Consider the following 17,218-nt stretch of genomic DNA (forward strand, 5'->3'; position numbering starts at 1 on the left):
GTGCATGAGGAAGGATTCATCCACAACTCATGGTATTCTATTAATTCTCTCTACTTGTTTTAGTGCTTTCTGTCCTGACACTGTTGGAAACAATTTTATTCAATAAAATATGAAATTCAGGAGCAGAACTCTGTGGTGAAGTATAAGTGCTTCTTCCTGTCATTGCTAGCAATTTTTTGAGCAGTTATGCTGAGGCCAGATTGAATTTGGACTGATAGGAAAATGTTATGTGATATATGTTCAATTCTTTCTTCTTCCTGAAATTAATGACAATATCTGAGACAATCACTGAAACATTGTCTGGCTATTTGAGCAAGGTGAAGAACATGAGGCACAGGGGGAGTTAGGTGACTACAGGAAAGACAGAAATAATCCTATTCCAGACATACAAATAAGAGTGTAAATGGAGAAAGGGGAGAGCATGGCAGCAGCTGCTGAGAAACCAAAGCAGTTAAGAAATAGCAGGGGAAATCCGGTATCTCCAGATTTGTGAAAATGTCAGAGTCATTATGAAATCCCAGAATCAGGAAATTTGTTACACCCAAACGTACAGGAAACCAGTCAACGAATGGGAAGGTGCTCTGCATCAAAGGGTACACAAAGGTTTTCCTTTGTCTTTATTATGTACTGGAAGCAATTCTTTCATTTAGCTGGTGGAAGAAACACTCCAGAGTTAAACAGAGCCTGTCTCTACTTTTGGGATGTCTGACATCCCAAAACTTTATTCTTATCCTATGCAGACAGTCAGATATGTTGCAAGTGTCTTTGAACTAGAGCTTCGATACTGAGCCCAGGGCTCTTCCAAGGAAGCTGCAGCAGCTTCCTCCTCTGCTCCACTTTCCACAAAGGGAAAACCTGGGAGAGTGGGCAAGGCAGGAGCTGCAGTGCACTCTGAACAGGTTCCCAATCTGAATGCCCAGGAATGCAGCCCCAGGGATTGCCATCATTCTCTGTTTTCCCAGCCAGGTAAGGCTGACACATCCCTATACCATCCCTTTGTCAAACACTAAAGTATTTTGTCTTCGGATAACAAATCCATTCTACCTGCTCAAAACAGAAGGAGTTTATTGTAAAATTGCTTTGGGTAGCCTGCTAAGGCCTCTAATGAAAAGCTAATTGCTAAATATTAAGAAATGAGTCACCATATTGACCATGGTTCAATATTAAATCCCTATCTTAGGAGGGATCCAAGAACACCAGTATTTAAACAGATGCCAAAACCACAACTGAAACATGTGCTGCCCACCCTGGAAAACACAGCTGGTGAGTGGATACTCAGCTTTTGCACTTCCATACTTTTCTTCCCCATCTCACCCCCAAACCATTCTCTTCATCTTAGAAGAGATAGGAAAAGTGAACATACATATTCTGTTAAAAAGAGGAGACTGGTGTCAGGGATGAAAGTGTGCAAGTGTCCAGGTTACAGCTAAAGAGAGGGACTTTCTGAAAAATGTAGAAAATATCAGGTATCATTATTGATGCATATTTCAGGAAGTATATTTTGAAACAAAACAAAACAAAAAACTTTACTGCAATACAGTTGATAATAACACTATGAAAATATCCAGTAACATTAGAAGGGAAAAAAAATCCCAAAGCATGCAAACTCTTGAAACATTCAAATTTCCTAAGCCATTTTCTTAAAATATCTGAGGGCTCAACTTAATGAACAAGGGCAGTTTCTATCTGGTTAACATTATCAATCAAAATTTGGCAAAAAGGTTAAAAGAATTTCTAAAATATGGCAGATGCACAGATGATCACATCAAATCACAAGAGAAGTGAGCTAACACAAAAATGCTTCTACAGTGGCTTTCAGCATTTCTAAAATATTTTTTCCCGTCTTAATACAAACAAAGTTTATAGCTGTTCTTCCACAAATTTGCTAGTGTTGGAAACTGAACGTTAAAGAGAGCAGAAGTCCAGTCTAAGTGCGCGGCTTGATTCTCAGGAGTATTTTTAGTTTTGCTCGGGGGAAGACAGTGCCGTTGGAGACGACACGGACTGCGTGGGGCAGGAGCTGGACAGGGGAAGGGCTGGGACTGGGGCTGGAGCCGGTCCAGCAGCAGTTCGGTTACAGTTTGCAGACAGGCGCCAAAATTCAAAACACGCACTGTACTGTACAGCAGCTCCCAAGTCCGGCTGAAACAAAGAGCAGGAAACGGATGGGGCAGGATCCCACCTCCCTGCGAGCTGCGACAACAGGACCCTGGGATTTGTAGTCTCTGCTGTCTGCTTCCTTCCCAGACTCGATCAGAGAGCCGAGTTTCACGCGAAGTCGCACATCCTATCATTAGATCTCACTGGCAGTGACCCTCACGTAGAGAGGTTGTGCCTTTCAGAAAGCGCACGGGGACTGATCTTGCTTCCATTTTAGCTGTCACTCGTAAACACCCTCCGGGGCACCCACTGATAGCCACAGCTCCACAGACTGGCGTGGAAATTCCCACTCTTGGCTCTTGGTAGGAGGCGGAGGAGAAGGGGCACTCAGTGTTGTCCCGGGAGAGGTGATGCCCGAGCAGGTGGGACAGGCACTCTGCTGTCCTGCAGCAGCCCGGACAAATCCTTTTGTATCAGCTGCACATTCTGAGGCAAATGCATTCAGGTGATGTATGCAGTGATTGCTAGAGAGACTTACAGCTATTTGCCCTCATGAATATTGAGCATCCAGTATTCCTGTGTTTATTCCAAGGTTTTCCAGTTTGAGGTGTACTTGATATCAGGATTTCACATGAAGATCATTTTAGTTCAATTTCAAGACCAAATACCTACTACCTACATTTTCATCACGGGTCCATAAGTTTTCACATGGTATGCTGTATTTTCTTGCTGTCTTTCCTGTTTCTCTATCCAGATCTATGCTCCCATCTTTGCATAAAGCTCTTGTGACTTTTTCTCTTTGCTCTTCATACAGATGACAGGCTTTTCAGTCTGGCTTTTTTTTTACTCCTTTTTCTCAGCCCTCCCTTGTAGCTGAAAGGCACAAGGCCAAAACAGCTTTGGGAATGGTAATCCAGTTTATACTAGTTAATGTGCAAGAACTGACAGAATTTGGGGTTTTTAGGGAAAATACTACTTCAAATATTCAGGAAGAGAAAACTCCTCAGTGAGTTTTAGTTTGTATAAAGTTTGATTATGTAGCCAAAAAAAATCACTTTTCAGGTGCTCCTAAAAACATCAACCTTGGGAACATCCGATCCATGTATTCTCCATTTTAGCACAGAGCTGGACCCTGGCCTGTGCAGAGCTAACAACAAAGAAGGGCAAAACCACACAGCGCACAAACGGCTGTGGACGATATTTTAGGGAATTACAGTGAAAACATACAAATACACCCTTTCAAGAACCTTATCAGCCCACAGGCCTGAGCCCCACGGAGCCTGCTGCTCCGTCAGGAATGGGTGAGGGTCAGTCCTGTCGGCCGCTGATCCCTTCTACCGTCCCACCAAAATTTCTTCGCCTCAGAACCGGCGCAGCGCCCGGTTCCGTCGCTGACGCGCGGCCCGAGCCCCGCGTTCCGGGACTGGCCGCAAAATGGCGGGCGAGGCCGAGGCCCGCGGCCATCTTGGCGCCGGGACTGCATGTCCCAGGGGGCGCCGCGGCGCGAGGGGCCGCCCGCCCGCCATCTTAGCGCTCCCTCCCCCGGTGCGGCGGGATTGAATGAGTCGCTGCCCGCCCGCCTGCCATCCCAGCGCCATGTCAGGCACTCCGAGCCGCGGCACCCCTGGCGGGACCCCTCTGTCGCCGACCCGCATCTCACGGCTGCAGGAGAAGGAGGAACTGCGGCAGCTCAATGACCGCCTGGCCGTTTACATTGACCGTGTGCGGGCGCTGGAGCTGGAGAATGACCGGCTGCTGCTGAAGATCTCGGAGAAGGAGGAGGTCACCACTCGGGAGGTACGGCCAAAGTGGGGAGCGAGCAGCGATGCCCGTGGAGAGCACCCCCCGCCTCCGTCTCGGAGTGGGTCCACGGCCCGGGGCTCGCCCGGGCAGTTCCCGCCCGTTCCCTGCGCGGCGCGGGGCGCGCTGTGGCGGCTCCGTGTGGCCGCCGCGCCATGCGCGTCCGCTGGGCGGGGAGCGGGGGCTGTACAGACCAGCGCCTATCCGCGCGGCCCCTCGGGGCGGCCGGGGGCTCTCTGGCCGCGGTGTCGCGCGGAGGGGCCACTGGCGACACGTTCAAGGTGGCTCGGGCCGGGGTTCGGCACCGGCAGGTGGCTGGAGCGGAGCGGGGCGGACGCGGCGCTGCGGGCGGTGTTGGCGGCTCCTGGGCCGGTCGGGCTGCAGCGCGGAGCCGCTGCGGTCCCTTGGCCGCGGGCTGGGCTCGGCTGGGGCCGCGGCAGATCCGAGCCCTCCGATGCCTCCGCGCCCACAGCACACGCGTACTGGGGTGTTGGGTGTCCCCTACAGCCTCTGTCTTGATGGCTATTGCGATGGGATGGAAGTCTTGAAAGGTTTTAGACTGGCTTTGCCTCTCACCGTAAGAAATCTTTTACGAACCCCGTAAATACTTGGAATCAAATCCCTGTGAACGACTCTGATTTGTTTCCTCGAATTTTGGAAGCAAAACTGGATGATTCTTTTTCCTAAGCCTTGCTTTTCCCTGTTCTGTGGTGTCTGCTTCCCTTGTGGCCGAGGGTTGTAGTCAGTGACACACTGGGGGCAGTCCTGTCCTCTGCAAGCCCAAACCCCCTCAGCAAGGTGCGGTGTTCCTATTAATAAATAGCCTGGACTGTAACTTCCGTGATATGATGGATCGCTGTGCCACTGTGTAGCGCTGAAATTTATTTTTCATTTTCCTTTTTTCGCTCCTTACGATACTGATTTGATGATGCTCCGGGTGTTGGAAGGAGCATTTGATTTAATTTAGTTTAAGCAGAGTAGATATGATAGTTATGTGGGGGCTGTTGGGGTACTTGCAATCAGTGCATGTATGCCCAAAATCGAAGTACCGTTAAAGTCCCTCTGTATTACTTAATGACATACTGTAACTTTTATGCTTTCAACATTGCCAGCTATTTCTAAGCATGAAACATCACTTGCCGTGTGAAATCAATCTGTAAACAAAATAAACACATCTAATTTGGGGAACTTCTAAGTTGTAGATCATTGCAGGTTAGAAGGAGTATCCCTTTGAAATGCAAAAGGCAGAATGTAATTCTGTTGACAGCACACATGGAGCAAGAGTAAGAGGACAAGCAGACAAAGTAGATATAATTTCATTAGACTTTTAACATGAGCGTAAAACAGCAATTCTGTGTCCTAGCAATTCTGAAAAGTATTCTGATGCAGTAATCAGAAAATAAACTTGAGAATATTGATAGGAACCTTTTGGTTACTTTGCTCTTGAGCTTTCCTTCTTAGCATTTTTTTCATCCAAACTTCAAAAAGTCTTAATCCTTAGACATACTTCGTCAGGATTTGTCAGACTCTTCTTTGGCACTGATGTTTTGACTTGTCTCTGGACTGCCTTTGTTAAATATTTTCCCCATCCCTTTAGGAAGGTCTGTTTATTCTTTACATATGTCCACAAAAGGAAACTTTGTAGTTTTATTGTTTTAGTGCTGGACAGTGGACCTTGGTTTAGGAAGCAGTAAAACTTCACATATTTGTCAGATTTTCCATTTACTAGAGTGGAAGAATCTTGTCCTTTCACTTCTGAGACCACCTAGTAAACTGGATTTTCTGCTCACAATTCAGTTTTCTTATTAACCGTTGGAATTTGCATTCATAAAATAATTAGGCTTAGTGTGAAATAAGATATTAATTAAAAATAGACCCTTGAAATTCCAAAACCTCCCCAAACAAACCCCAAAGCAGCTCTAACTTCTTTGTAGAAGCAGAGTTAAATGTAGTCCAGTGAAATTCATAATCTCTTCTCTCTGCATTATTAAGTATTTATATTTGTAAGGGTCTGAGTTCTACATGCATGTAGGAGACTATTTTCTTTTTCCACAGTGTTCAAAATTAAAATTTCCATTGATTGTCCTCAACTGTGTGTGTGTTTGAGTCTGATCTTATTTTGAATATTCTATTGTTTTTGGCTTTTCTTTGGTAATGGCAGAAAACATCACCTGTCACTGTGGTAGATGGTATCATGCACATTGTGAGAAGCAGACAGGAGGGACTGCTCACCAGTGGGCTTTTAGTTATTACCTGAGACTTTTGCCTAGAGAGCAGATGATGGGGTCCATGATCACATGTGAATTTCTCAAGCATAAGGATAGCTATGGCAAGCAGTAGCAGAACCGTGGTTATCATGAGAGAGATGTTTCTTCTTTGCTTGTCACTCCAGTATCTGACAGGTACCATACCTGAGCTGGGTGAGACCATTATTGACTGACATGACTTGTCATGAGTAGTGGGTGACCGTTCCTGACACCCCCTGCTCCCACCTTGCATGTATGGGAACAATTTTGAGCTGTGCTCAAAGTTCTGGTTTACGGTAATGTCTTCTGGATGAGAGAAGTTCTACTGATGCTGATCAGGCAAGGGCTCTGTTCTGCCAGAGATTCTTTAATCATCAGCTGATATTCTTTTTCCTTGTTGTCTCAATCGTCAGTTTGAACAAGATGGCAGAAAGCAGACGTTTGCTGTTCTGTGTGGCAGTCTCAGCATGGCCTTAGAACAATATCATTCCTGTTGTTCTTTGTGATGAACATAGGGCCGCCATCTCAGCAGCAAAGAAGCTTTGCAGTTGATTCATATTTAATTTTTATTAATTATAGCCTTTTCCCTAACCCTCTCTAATGCTGCTTTACCTTTACTCATATGCAGTAGACGCCTAGACAAATAAAGTGTATACAGTGAGTCCTCAGACAAATGCAAAAATTAAAAGTTTGCAGATGTGGCTGGGGGAGCCTCTAACTGTCCTCATTCCTTCTCTGTTTGCTTTCCTCCATCACTGTCCTTGTGTAGGTTAGCCTGTGACAGAAGAGAAATTGAGCTCATCCTCTTGTTTTTCTACATCCTTAGTACAAGACTGATGCTGTTCTTCCTGTTGGGGTCAGTGTTGCAGTAATCTAATTTGTGAGGCTGGAAGGGGAGATAATAGAAAAGCTAAGAGAGCAGTCCTAGAGCTCTCCTCTTTCCCTTTTACTAACTCCCTGCCCTCACCTGTGGTGCTTATGGTTGCAGCCTTCTGGAAGAGATATTTTGATGGGGACGGGAGGGATTACTGCACTGTTCTAAGGACACCCCACTGTGCTCGCCCTCTGAAAGGAGAATTAGAGAGAAAAATAAGATCCTTGGGACCCGCAGCTGCTGACGGCAGTTGTCCTTGTGACAAAAGCAGTTCTTATGGTGGTTCCCTCTTCGCTTGTCTTCCCATCTCATGTGGTTTCCTCTTACCTGCCAGTGTTGGAGCTACTGTGCTCTTCGTGTGCACCGTGTGTGGTGACCAGAACTACTGTCATGACCAGGACATGAGGGTCTGGTGTTGCCACCTGCAAAATACATGCTCAGATGCTGCTGTGGACGTTGGGTCCCTCAAGTTTCATCCTCTAAAATATTGGGTTAAATGGTTTTCTGGCGTTGTAGGCATCATCTGAGAGGTGGCATAACACACATCATTGTTGTTCTTGATATTCTTGGTGAGTCTGAGCCATAGCTGACTGGCAGTCCTTTTTTGATCTGTAACTGGCTAAATGAGAACATACTGAGCAACGCCTGCTGGGAATACATTTGTGTTTTGCACATTAATGTAGGCTAATGAGATTGCTTCATCACAAAATCTGTCTGGAGTCACTTGTAATCACAAGTGGATGGAACATGTTTCTTGCCTAGCATGGTGGGTCAATGCCTTCTTGATGTGTTTCAAGTCTTCACGGAATGAGATCTCACAGCTTTTCTCAGGTGCTTGCTTTGGGAGGGTCTGTGTCAATGTGTCTGCCCTTTACCCGCTGCCTAGTGAACTTTGAATGCTTCCAGCACAGGTAGGTGAAAGCGTCGAGCAGTTGTGTCTTTCAAAGTCTGCTATGGAAACATCTCTGTTTTCTTTTTCTATTTCCTTGTTCCCTGTGTTGTCTAATTACAAACTTGCAGCCTCTTTTGCCAACAGAAGGTGGGGGAAGGAAAGAGAAAGCACATTTGTAGTGCAGTATGGGTGTCTACGTTGGCCTCTGTGCGGGAAGATTTGTTCTTGGGTGCACACGGACATGAAGTGGATTGGACTGCAGCATGTCCTTTTGTTTTCTGTTGAACTCCATTTTGAGGTTTTACTTTGATTTTTTCTGTCACCTTCAGATGGGGTTTCCATTTTCACAGTTGAAGGACCCACTTGCTGGCCTAACCTGTCATCTGGGAAGGTTCATTGCTTCCCAGGGCTTGTATTCTGGATGTTGAGGAGAGGCTGCTGAGGCTCACATGGCCATACGAGTTTATCCCCCTTCTGTTCTTAACAGAGGGATCAGTGCTAGTGGCAAGAAGGACCTGAAGAGTATGAAACATGACTACAAGATCTGGGTGATTGTTGGAGGTTAGGGTTTGGCTTTTTTCCTTTCCCTTTCCCTTTTCCCTTTTCCCTTTTCCCTTTCCTTCCCTTTCCTTCCCTTTCCTTTCCTTTCCTTTCCTTTCCTTTCCTTTCCTTTCCTTTCCTTTCCTTTCCTTTCCTTTCCTTTCCTTTCCTTTCCTTTCCTTTCCTTTCCTTTCCTTTCCTTTCCTTTCCTTTCCTTTCCTTTCCTTTCCTTTCCTTTCCTTTCCCTTTCCTTTCCCTTTCCTTTCCCTTTCCTTTCCCTTTCCTTTCCCTTTCCTTTCCCTTTCCTTTCCCTTTCCTTTCCCTTTCCTTTCCCTTTCCTTTCCCTTTCCTTTCCCTTTCCTTTCCCTTTCCTTTCCCTTTCCTTTCCCTTTCCTTTCCCTTTCCTTTCCCTTTCCTTTCCCTTTCCTTTCCCTTTCCTTTCCCTTTCCTTTCCCTTTCCTTTCCCTTTCCTTTCCCTTTCCTTTCCCTTTCCTTTCCCTTTCCTTTCCCTTTCCTTTCCTTTCCTTTCCTTTCCCTTTCCTTTCCCTTTCCTTCCCTTTCCTTTCCCTTTCCTTTCCTTTCCTTTCTCTTACTGAATTTTTCTCCCATTTGTTGCCAAAGAGGCCAGAACTATAGATACTTGAGAAAGACAAGGAATGTGGCCAAGATGGGGGGAAGGGGTGCAGCTGGCTGCAGTCTCTTAAGCTGGGTGGCTTTCTCTTGCAAAGTGCAGAGACACTGTGAGATTTTGGCTGGGGGTTGAGGGGCTGGGCTCAGCTTCTTTTTTGCTCTCAGGATTGGAGGGGAGATGGTTGGGCTGCTGCTACAGTGGGAAAAATTCACTGCCACCGCTGACTTCTGTCCAGCACTGCTTCTCCTACCATGGGTGAGCCTTTGCTCATAAGAGTGTCTCTTGAGCTGGGACCTTTTCAACAGCCAACCTCGCTGGGAAGGACCCTCACCATCTATTAGGGTCCCCCAGGGGAAAACCTGGGACCCTGAGCCTCTAGATGGGTGTGTCTCCTGGCTGCCACTGTCCAGCCCCGCTGTTTTTTTCTGCTGCTTCCATCTTTTTGCCACACTTTAATGGACACCCTGAGTCTGCCTCAGCCCTGCGGCTCCTGGCACAGCTTCTGAGTTTTTGCTACACTTTGTTTGCCACCCTGGTGTGCCTGCCTCTGCTGTTCCAGCTTGCTACTCTAAGGTTCCTGTTGCAGTCCATTCAGCTTCCCAAGTGGCACTGAGACTGGCTGCCTGCTGAGGGCTTGCAAAGGAAGCCGCTCTGTGTCTCTGTGTGTGTGTCTCTGTGTGTGTGTCTCTCTCTCTCTCTGTCTCTCTCTCTCTCTGTCTCTCAGCCGCCATTGCCGTGTGGAGAGGCGGCTCCGCTCACACCACAGCGCCCCCTGCAGCCATGGGGGAAGCACCGCACCCGCCCTGCCCGGCCGGGAGCCAGCAGCGCCCCTGCCGGCTGTGCCCGGAACTGCAGCCACGGGGAGAGTGCCTGGAGCCGAGAGAAGAGACTGACTGGGCCTGTGGTTCTGGCTGAGACTGACTGGGCCTGTGGTTCTGTTTATTGTTGCTGCCATTGTTGTTTGTCTGTCTTATTATACCCATATATATATACTAGTAAAAAACTGATACTCTTTTTCCCATATCTTTAGCTGAAGTCCCATAATTTCAAAGTTATAATAATTTGGTGGGAAGGGGGTCACAATTTCCTTCCCAAGGGAGGTTCCCGCCTTCCTTGGCAGGCACCTGCCTTTTGAACCAAGACTGTGATTGTCTGTAGCACCAGAGCCTAGGTGTTATGGGGAGAGTGAAGGGCTTGAGGATGGTTGAATACATCCTGCAGAGCAGCTCTGGATTGCATGACTGCTGTTAACGGCAGGGTTTTGGATTCTGCAGCAAACCCAAAGCACAGATTTAGGCTGGGTGGAGAATGGATTGAGAGTAACTCTGGGGAGAAGGAGTTGGGGGTGTTAGTGTGTGAGAGGCTCAACCTGTATTGTCCGTGGGCACTGGCCCCCAGAAACTCCCCCTGTGCTGGGCTGAGCCTCCAGTGTGGGCAGCAGGGGAGGGGGGATTCTGCACCTCTGCTCTATTCAGAGAAGCTGTGGCTGCCCCATCCGTGGAAGTGTTCAGGCCAGACTGGGGCTTGGAACAACCTGGGATAGTGGAAGGTGACCCTGCACATGGCAGGGAGTGGAATGAGATGGGCTTTAAGGTCTTTGCCAGCCTAGGCCTTTCTGTGGTTCTATGACCATGGAACTGTCTTTCAGGATTCACAACTGCTTCAGTGAGACAGGATCAACTTGACTAAATGTTCAGCATACAGCTGGGTAACCCTGTCACGTAATGGGTGAGCAACTGTCTCGCAAGTTGGGCCCAGTGGGTTGTAGTGATGGGGGTGACATCAGGGTTACATTGGTCACAAGTGGTGTGCCATGGGTCTCCAACCTCAGCCCATTCACATCTTCATCTATCACCCTTGAATACAGGACTCAAAGGAATACTAAAAAAGTTTGCCAATGACACTAAATTGGGAGGAGTTGTCAATACCTGCAGGAGCAGAGATGCCTGGCAGAGAAATACTGACAAATCAGAGATGGGAAATCACCAACCATGTCAAGTTTAACAAGGGCCATTGTCAGATGCTGCCTCTGGGACAGGGCAGCCATGGTTATTTGGAACTGTCTCGTCTGGAGAATGAGAAGCTGAAGAGGGGCTACAGAAGGGGACCTGGAGGTCGATGGCAAGTCGGATCTCAGTCAGCAGTGCCCTGGAACCAGGAGGGCCAGCCATGTCCTGGGGGGCATCAGGCCAGCTGGGCAAGGGAGGGGATTGTGTGTTTCTGCTCTGCACTGCAGCAGCCTCACCTTGAGTTCTGGGGATAGTTTTGGGCACCACAGTATAAAAAAGACATTAAGCTAATAGAGAGTGCCCAAAGCAGGGCCACAGGGATGGGGAAGGGTCTAGAGGGGAAGCTGTGTGAGGAGCTGCTGAGGACACCTGGTTTGTTCAGCCTGGAGAAGGGAAGACTGAGGGGAGACCTCAATGCAGTCTTCAGCCTCCTCATGAGAGGCAAGTACCAGTCTCAACACTCTTGTGACCAATGACAGAGCTTGAGGAAACAGCATGAAGCTGAGTCAGGGGAGGTTTAGCTTGGATGTCAGAAGATTTTTTCCCCAAGAGGTAATTGGGCACTGGACAGGCTCCCTGGAAGAGCTCGCAGCACCAAGGCTGCCAGAGCTCAAGGAGCATTTGAGCAATATTCGGGCACAGTGTAGGATTGTTGGGGTGCAGGGCCAAGAGTTGGGCTCAATGCTCCTGGCAGGTCTAACTCAGCATGTTCCATGATTCTGTGAAAGTTATTCTGGTATCCTTTCCCAGAAGCTCAAGCAGCAATCTTACGTGGTGTGTACATTTTGGCTATCTGATATACCTTTCAAATAATCTTGCCTTCTAAAAAATATAAAGGTATAGAATACTTCAAAGTGCCTCAAGCAGTCTGTATTGCTCATTGTATGATATATTATTTTGTGACAGGAAGAAGTCTGTAGTTCTTTGTCCTCTGAGGTAGAGAACAAGAATGAAAGCTCATTTCTGAACAGTTTGTCTGGTTTCAGATGCTTTCTAGTGAAAGAGCAGCAGAGTCAAAATGGGCCCTTGGGCTTGTATTCCACAGAATGTTTTCAAGTCTTTAAAAAAACCTCCCAAAGCAGCAGTATTGGGAATAAGGCAAATAATTGAAGCTAAGATTGTAGGGTGCACTGATCTACTTCAGTTTATCTCTTGGGAATGTTTGCACATTTCAAACATAGTGTGTTTTGCCATAGTGGTAATAAAAGCTAAATCTTTGGATTGCTTGTTAATTGAAAATGTTGAATATAGAATATTCTTAAATGGCAGAAATCATATCATACACCCTTTTTCAAAGAAACTTGTGTGTAACGTGATCCTATATTTCAGTTATTTGATAGTCTTTGGGATGTTCTCATACCCAAATACATTTTCTTTCCCCTTAGGTGAGCGGAATCAAGAGTCTCTATGAGTCGGAACTGGCTGATGCTCGAAGAGTTCTGGATGAAACTGCCAAAGAGAGGGCTAGATTACAAATTGAAATAGGAAAACTGAGAGCAGAACTTGAGGAGTTCAATAAAAGGTGAGGAGACTTTTTTTTTTTTTTTCTTTCAATTAGAATGGACAATATTTGCTGTGGAAATATATTAATGATGCTTCTTAAAATGCCTTTTGGTAGCAGATCCATGAAACGATACAGGCTTGTCAGAGAGAAAATCCTTCAGCTTGTTTGGTACAGGTGGTCAGACCATGGAATTCCAGCAATATATACACAAGTGTATTTGTAAATGTAACATGAATGTCATGTGATTTGAGGCTCAAACGAATGGCTATGCCTGCTTCAGCCTGTCATACCGCCACATGAACACATGTGTGTGCAGCTGCTTGATAAACTGGATTGAGAGAGAGAGATCTAGATTAAAATTGATCCATCCGAGGAGGGTTGATTAATGGTTTTTACTGTCTGTTTCACTGTATGACTGATGGAAGAAATGGAAGAAAAGGGAAAAGGGTTGGCCCTGAGCAGTTTGGGAATGTGGAAACAGTATTGCCTTGAAAAGATGTGAAGCTACAATATAAATGTGCTGGAAAAAGACCTTGTCCTGACTAAATTTTTTAAAATTGCTGTTCAGTTTGCATCACAGAGAATTGGCATAATAAACTAGTTCCTGAAGCCAAGTAGAGTCCATTATTTCATTTCCCATTGAATTATTTGTAATCAAATACTTTTCCACAGTAGAAATTTAATTTTAAGATTTAAATATGTGGTAGAAAAATCAATTTTTGCTTCTAAGTGAATTTTGGTACCTATTTTACTATATAAGATTTGTGAATTACAGGTTTTTCCTGAGCGGTCAATATGTACATCACCTGTTTATCAGTTGTCAGCCATAAAATAGCTTTTAATCTGACAGTGTCACTAAGGCCTACCATAAGTCTCTCATCATTCTTCATTTGCAACTAAGTAGTTATAAAAGGACTTAAGTGTTTCCCTCACTCGTCTTTTTTTTTCTGACTACCTAATTGGTTTATGATAAAGTATTTCATGTTTTCTCCATAAATTTTGCTATATTACTGGGTACTAATTTTCTGTGCTGGGTCCTCTTTTTAAGGTCAGCTGTTGCAAATACTGTTTTAGGGAATTTGCCCTAGAACAACTGTCCAAATACGAAATAACTATAGTGGAAGCATTTGCATATGAGTGAGTCGGTGTAAAGTCTGTTGAAGCCAGCCCTACTGCCATGTTACTGCCTCAGGCCAGAAGTCTTAGCATGGTTAGTATATTTTGCATGGCAGTTGGCATCATGTGGACTTAAGGTTGTCTCTCTCATCTCATGATAGCTTGGCTTTTAAAGCAGACTTCAGAAGAGAGCAATGGCAGTAACTGGGAATTTGGTTCACCTCTCATGTTTTGCGAAATGATATTTCTCTGTTTTGATTAAGGTATCTTTGTGAGAAGTATCTTCATTTGGCAGGTAATGAGAGTCCAATTGATTCCTATTCTTTAGACCTTTGATAGCCTAAGAGGTTTTACAAATACCTTGTTGTAGAAAATTGTGCATGTAAAGTGATGGAGATGGTGTTTTTCCTTGGATCACCTCCCTCATCCATTGTCTGGACAACTGAGTTGTCCCCTACCAGTCACATCAGTGACCAGTTCTACCAAACTAATTTCAGCTTTTTGTTTGTTTGTCTTCTGTGACAGATGAGGAAAAAACACCTGGTGTTCTGAGTTTCTCTCTGTATTTACAGTTCATAGCAGTAGAGTTGAATTCTTCAGCTTCAGAGTTTCTTCTACCAAATTCCTTCCAGTCCATTGAAATGCTTGTAATGTACTTGGAGTGTTCATGGGGTGTCTAGCTTGTGATGTGGCCAGACTCTTGCAAGTGCAGCTTCCAATTTTTTTTTTTTATTTGCAGTGTTCACTGACATCTAGCTCATTACTGAAGCTTCCCTGTCTATGCTGACAGTCGGTGCTTCTCTCAGACCAGACTTGCTTTGAGAACTGTGTTTAGTGGAAGCGTAGGTTATTGCATAATTACATATTCAGTGCTATTACCTCTGTCTCTCTTTCAAGCTCATGACAGAGAAGATACTTAAGGATGCCAGCACAGTCTAGCCAGGAGGGATCTCGAACACTGCCGTTCTTTTATTTGCTTGGAATAGGTTGGGTTGCTGGGACAGAAGATAATAGACAGTAGACTTCCCTCGAGACATAGGATCACAGTCAGCCTACTGCTTTAAGAGCAGATTCCCCTTTCTTTTTTTTCTCTCAAAGCCTGGGTTTATGAGCATGGAAAGCCCTGAAGCCTTCTCCTGAAGGCACTGAAGATACTCCAGGGAAGCCGCAGGGTTTGGCTAGAGGTGGTAACATCAGGCTTACTTTGTGTCCAAAGGAGCCTGAGGATTACCCTGCTTTTAGTTCCTTCCTGGGGCTGTCTACTTGCACAATTTCAGCTTGTGAAGCAGCTCACCAACCTGCATTAAGAGCCTTGGATGAGACACAAGGATTTGGGACAGGGCCTGTGTTCTAGGAAAGAACAAGGTTTTTCTGTCAGCCTAATGGTCTTCAGAGGAAGCACTTCTACTTATGTCTTTCTGTATCTTGTTCAGATACCGACAGATAATAGTACCCTACGGTTCCATGTGAGTGCAAATTCAACTCCCAGGGTTTGGATTCTGGGGCACATATTTTGTTTAGTTTAGACTTTTTTCTCTCTTACTGTGTTACCAATGTTGTAGCGTTTTCTGGGGCATTTTTAGTGTTTGAGACAATTGCACATAATTTTGCCTAGTAAGTCAACAAGAAGCATCCCAAGGTTTTTCTAGAGTAGTTTGTATTGGATTGGACCAAAGGTCTACTTAGCCTGTTAATCGATGTCTGTTAAAAGCCATTTGTCTAGAGAAGAGGAGTATGTAACATAGCAGCAGTTCTCTGGAATACTCTTCCAGTCTTCAGCAATTCCCTTCAGCTAAGGGACTTCCTGATGTCCAGCTGGATTCTGTATAATAGCCATCATGGTTTTACATTTCATAGTGTGACCAGTATTCTGAGTCTCTGGAATTCTTAGATATATCAAGGGGATTCTGAGCTTTCCTACATATTATATAAAACATGTTGTTCCATCTGCCTGCCCAGTTTCATTTGTTCATTTAACCCTTTATTTTTGTATTCTCTTTCATATCTCTTAAGATTTTTCTCTTTAATGATCTCTTTTTTCAAGTGGAAACATCTTACTGCTTAGTTGCTTCTACTCCTGAAGCTGCTTTGTGCTTTCAATCAGTGTTTTGTCCTGTCATTTTTCCTGTTGTAGCGTATCCTGTTGGGAAGGAAAGCTGCAGAATTGAAGCTTCAGCCAGTGCTCAAGATGCTGTTGTACCATAACAGTGTTCAATGTCTTGTTCTGTATTTTATTTATTAATAATTTATTAAACACAGTTGCATTTTGAGTGCTTCTGAGCTGCTGATGTGTGAAGAAGGGTAAGCTCCAGGTAGTATTCTACATCAGACTCAGAGATGTCTCCCAAGACCCCGTTGAGTGGCACAAGTGCTACAGAACTCAGAAGCATTTGGTGGTAACCAGATTTGCTGTGGCCTCTTTGGGCAGAGATGGAAGTAAGGCCCTCTCAGAGTCCTTCTGTGCAGGGTTCCTATCCCTGCTTACACTCCTTACCTTCCTTTTCAAAAGCCAAATTGACTTTGAATTTTCAAATTCTTTTATAATTATGCATATGCCCCCTACTTTTCTTCATTGATGCCTTTGTCTAATTTTGCCTATGCATTTATCAGAGAAGGCTGTTATAGGAGGACTTTATCACAGGCCTTACACAAGTCCAGACAGACAGCATTCATCCCTTCTGGGTTGAAGTGACTTCATCAGTGGACAAGGAAAGGCCACTAGGTTGGTCAAGCAGAACGTGGAGAAGCTGTGCTGGATGTCTTGAATCACTTCTTGTGCTCCATGTGCTTTAGCAGAGCTTCTAGGAGGATCTGTTCCATAATATTCCCAGGTACAGAGGTGTGGCTAGCAGGTCAGTAACTCCTGAAGTCCTCCTTCCCACCCTGTTGAAAAACAGGTGCAGTGTCTCCCTTTTTTCTGTTACCTGGGCCTTCATCTGACTGGCACGAGTTTTCATATGTCATGGAGAGTGACTTGGCAGCTGCATCAGCCAATTCCTCAGGACTCTGGGGTGCATCTTGTCAGGTCCTGTAGACCTGGATATATTCAGGTTTCTCAGGTGGTCACAAACCTAACCTTGCTTACAGTGTGAGCTATTTTGCCTTCCCAGTTCCTGTTTTGTGGTCCATCTACTGGAGAGATTGCCATTGAAGGCTGAGGCAAAATAGTTGTTGAATACATCAACCTTCTTCTTGTCTGTTATTACCATTTTGCCAGTCTTGTTCATCAAAGTATTCTTGCTTTGACCTTCCTTTTCTGACTAACATACCTGCAGAAGTTCTTCTAGTTATTCTTGGTGTCCTTTGCCAAGTTCAGCTTCAGCTGCACCTTGGCCTTACTGACCCTATTCCTAGACAACCAGGCATACTCTTGCCAGGATAGCAGCCTGTACTAATATTGCCTTTTTGTTATCTTCTTGCCTTTTAGTTTCACCTGCTGGTCTCAACTCATCCATACTGGTCTCTTGCCTTCCAGTCCTGAGGATCAAGAGCTCTTGTGCTCTAGA

General features: G+C 45.4%; 1 protein-coding gene across 1 annotated transcript in view; it reads left to right on the forward strand.

The window, feature by feature from the left end:
• Positions 1-1,448: 1,448 nt before the first annotated feature.
• Positions 1,449-17,218, forward strand: part of LMNB2 (lamin B2) — a 38,876-nt gene continuing 23,106 nt past the window's right edge. The window contains exons 1-2 of the mRNA XM_056512440.1: positions 1,449-3,897; positions 12,478-12,614. Coding sequence (XP_056368415.1) covers positions 3,661-3,897; positions 12,478-12,614 — 374 coding nt within the window. The 5' untranslated portion in view covers positions 1,449-3,660. The remainder of the gene's footprint in view (positions 3,898-12,477; positions 12,615-17,218) is intronic.

Source organism: Oenanthe melanoleuca, chromosome 28 (assembly GCF_029582105.1).
Source record: "Oenanthe melanoleuca isolate GR-GAL-2019-014 chromosome 28, OMel1.0, whole genome shotgun sequence".
Taxonomy (NCBI): Eukaryota; Metazoa; Chordata; class Aves; order Passeriformes; family Muscicapidae; genus Oenanthe; species Oenanthe melanoleuca.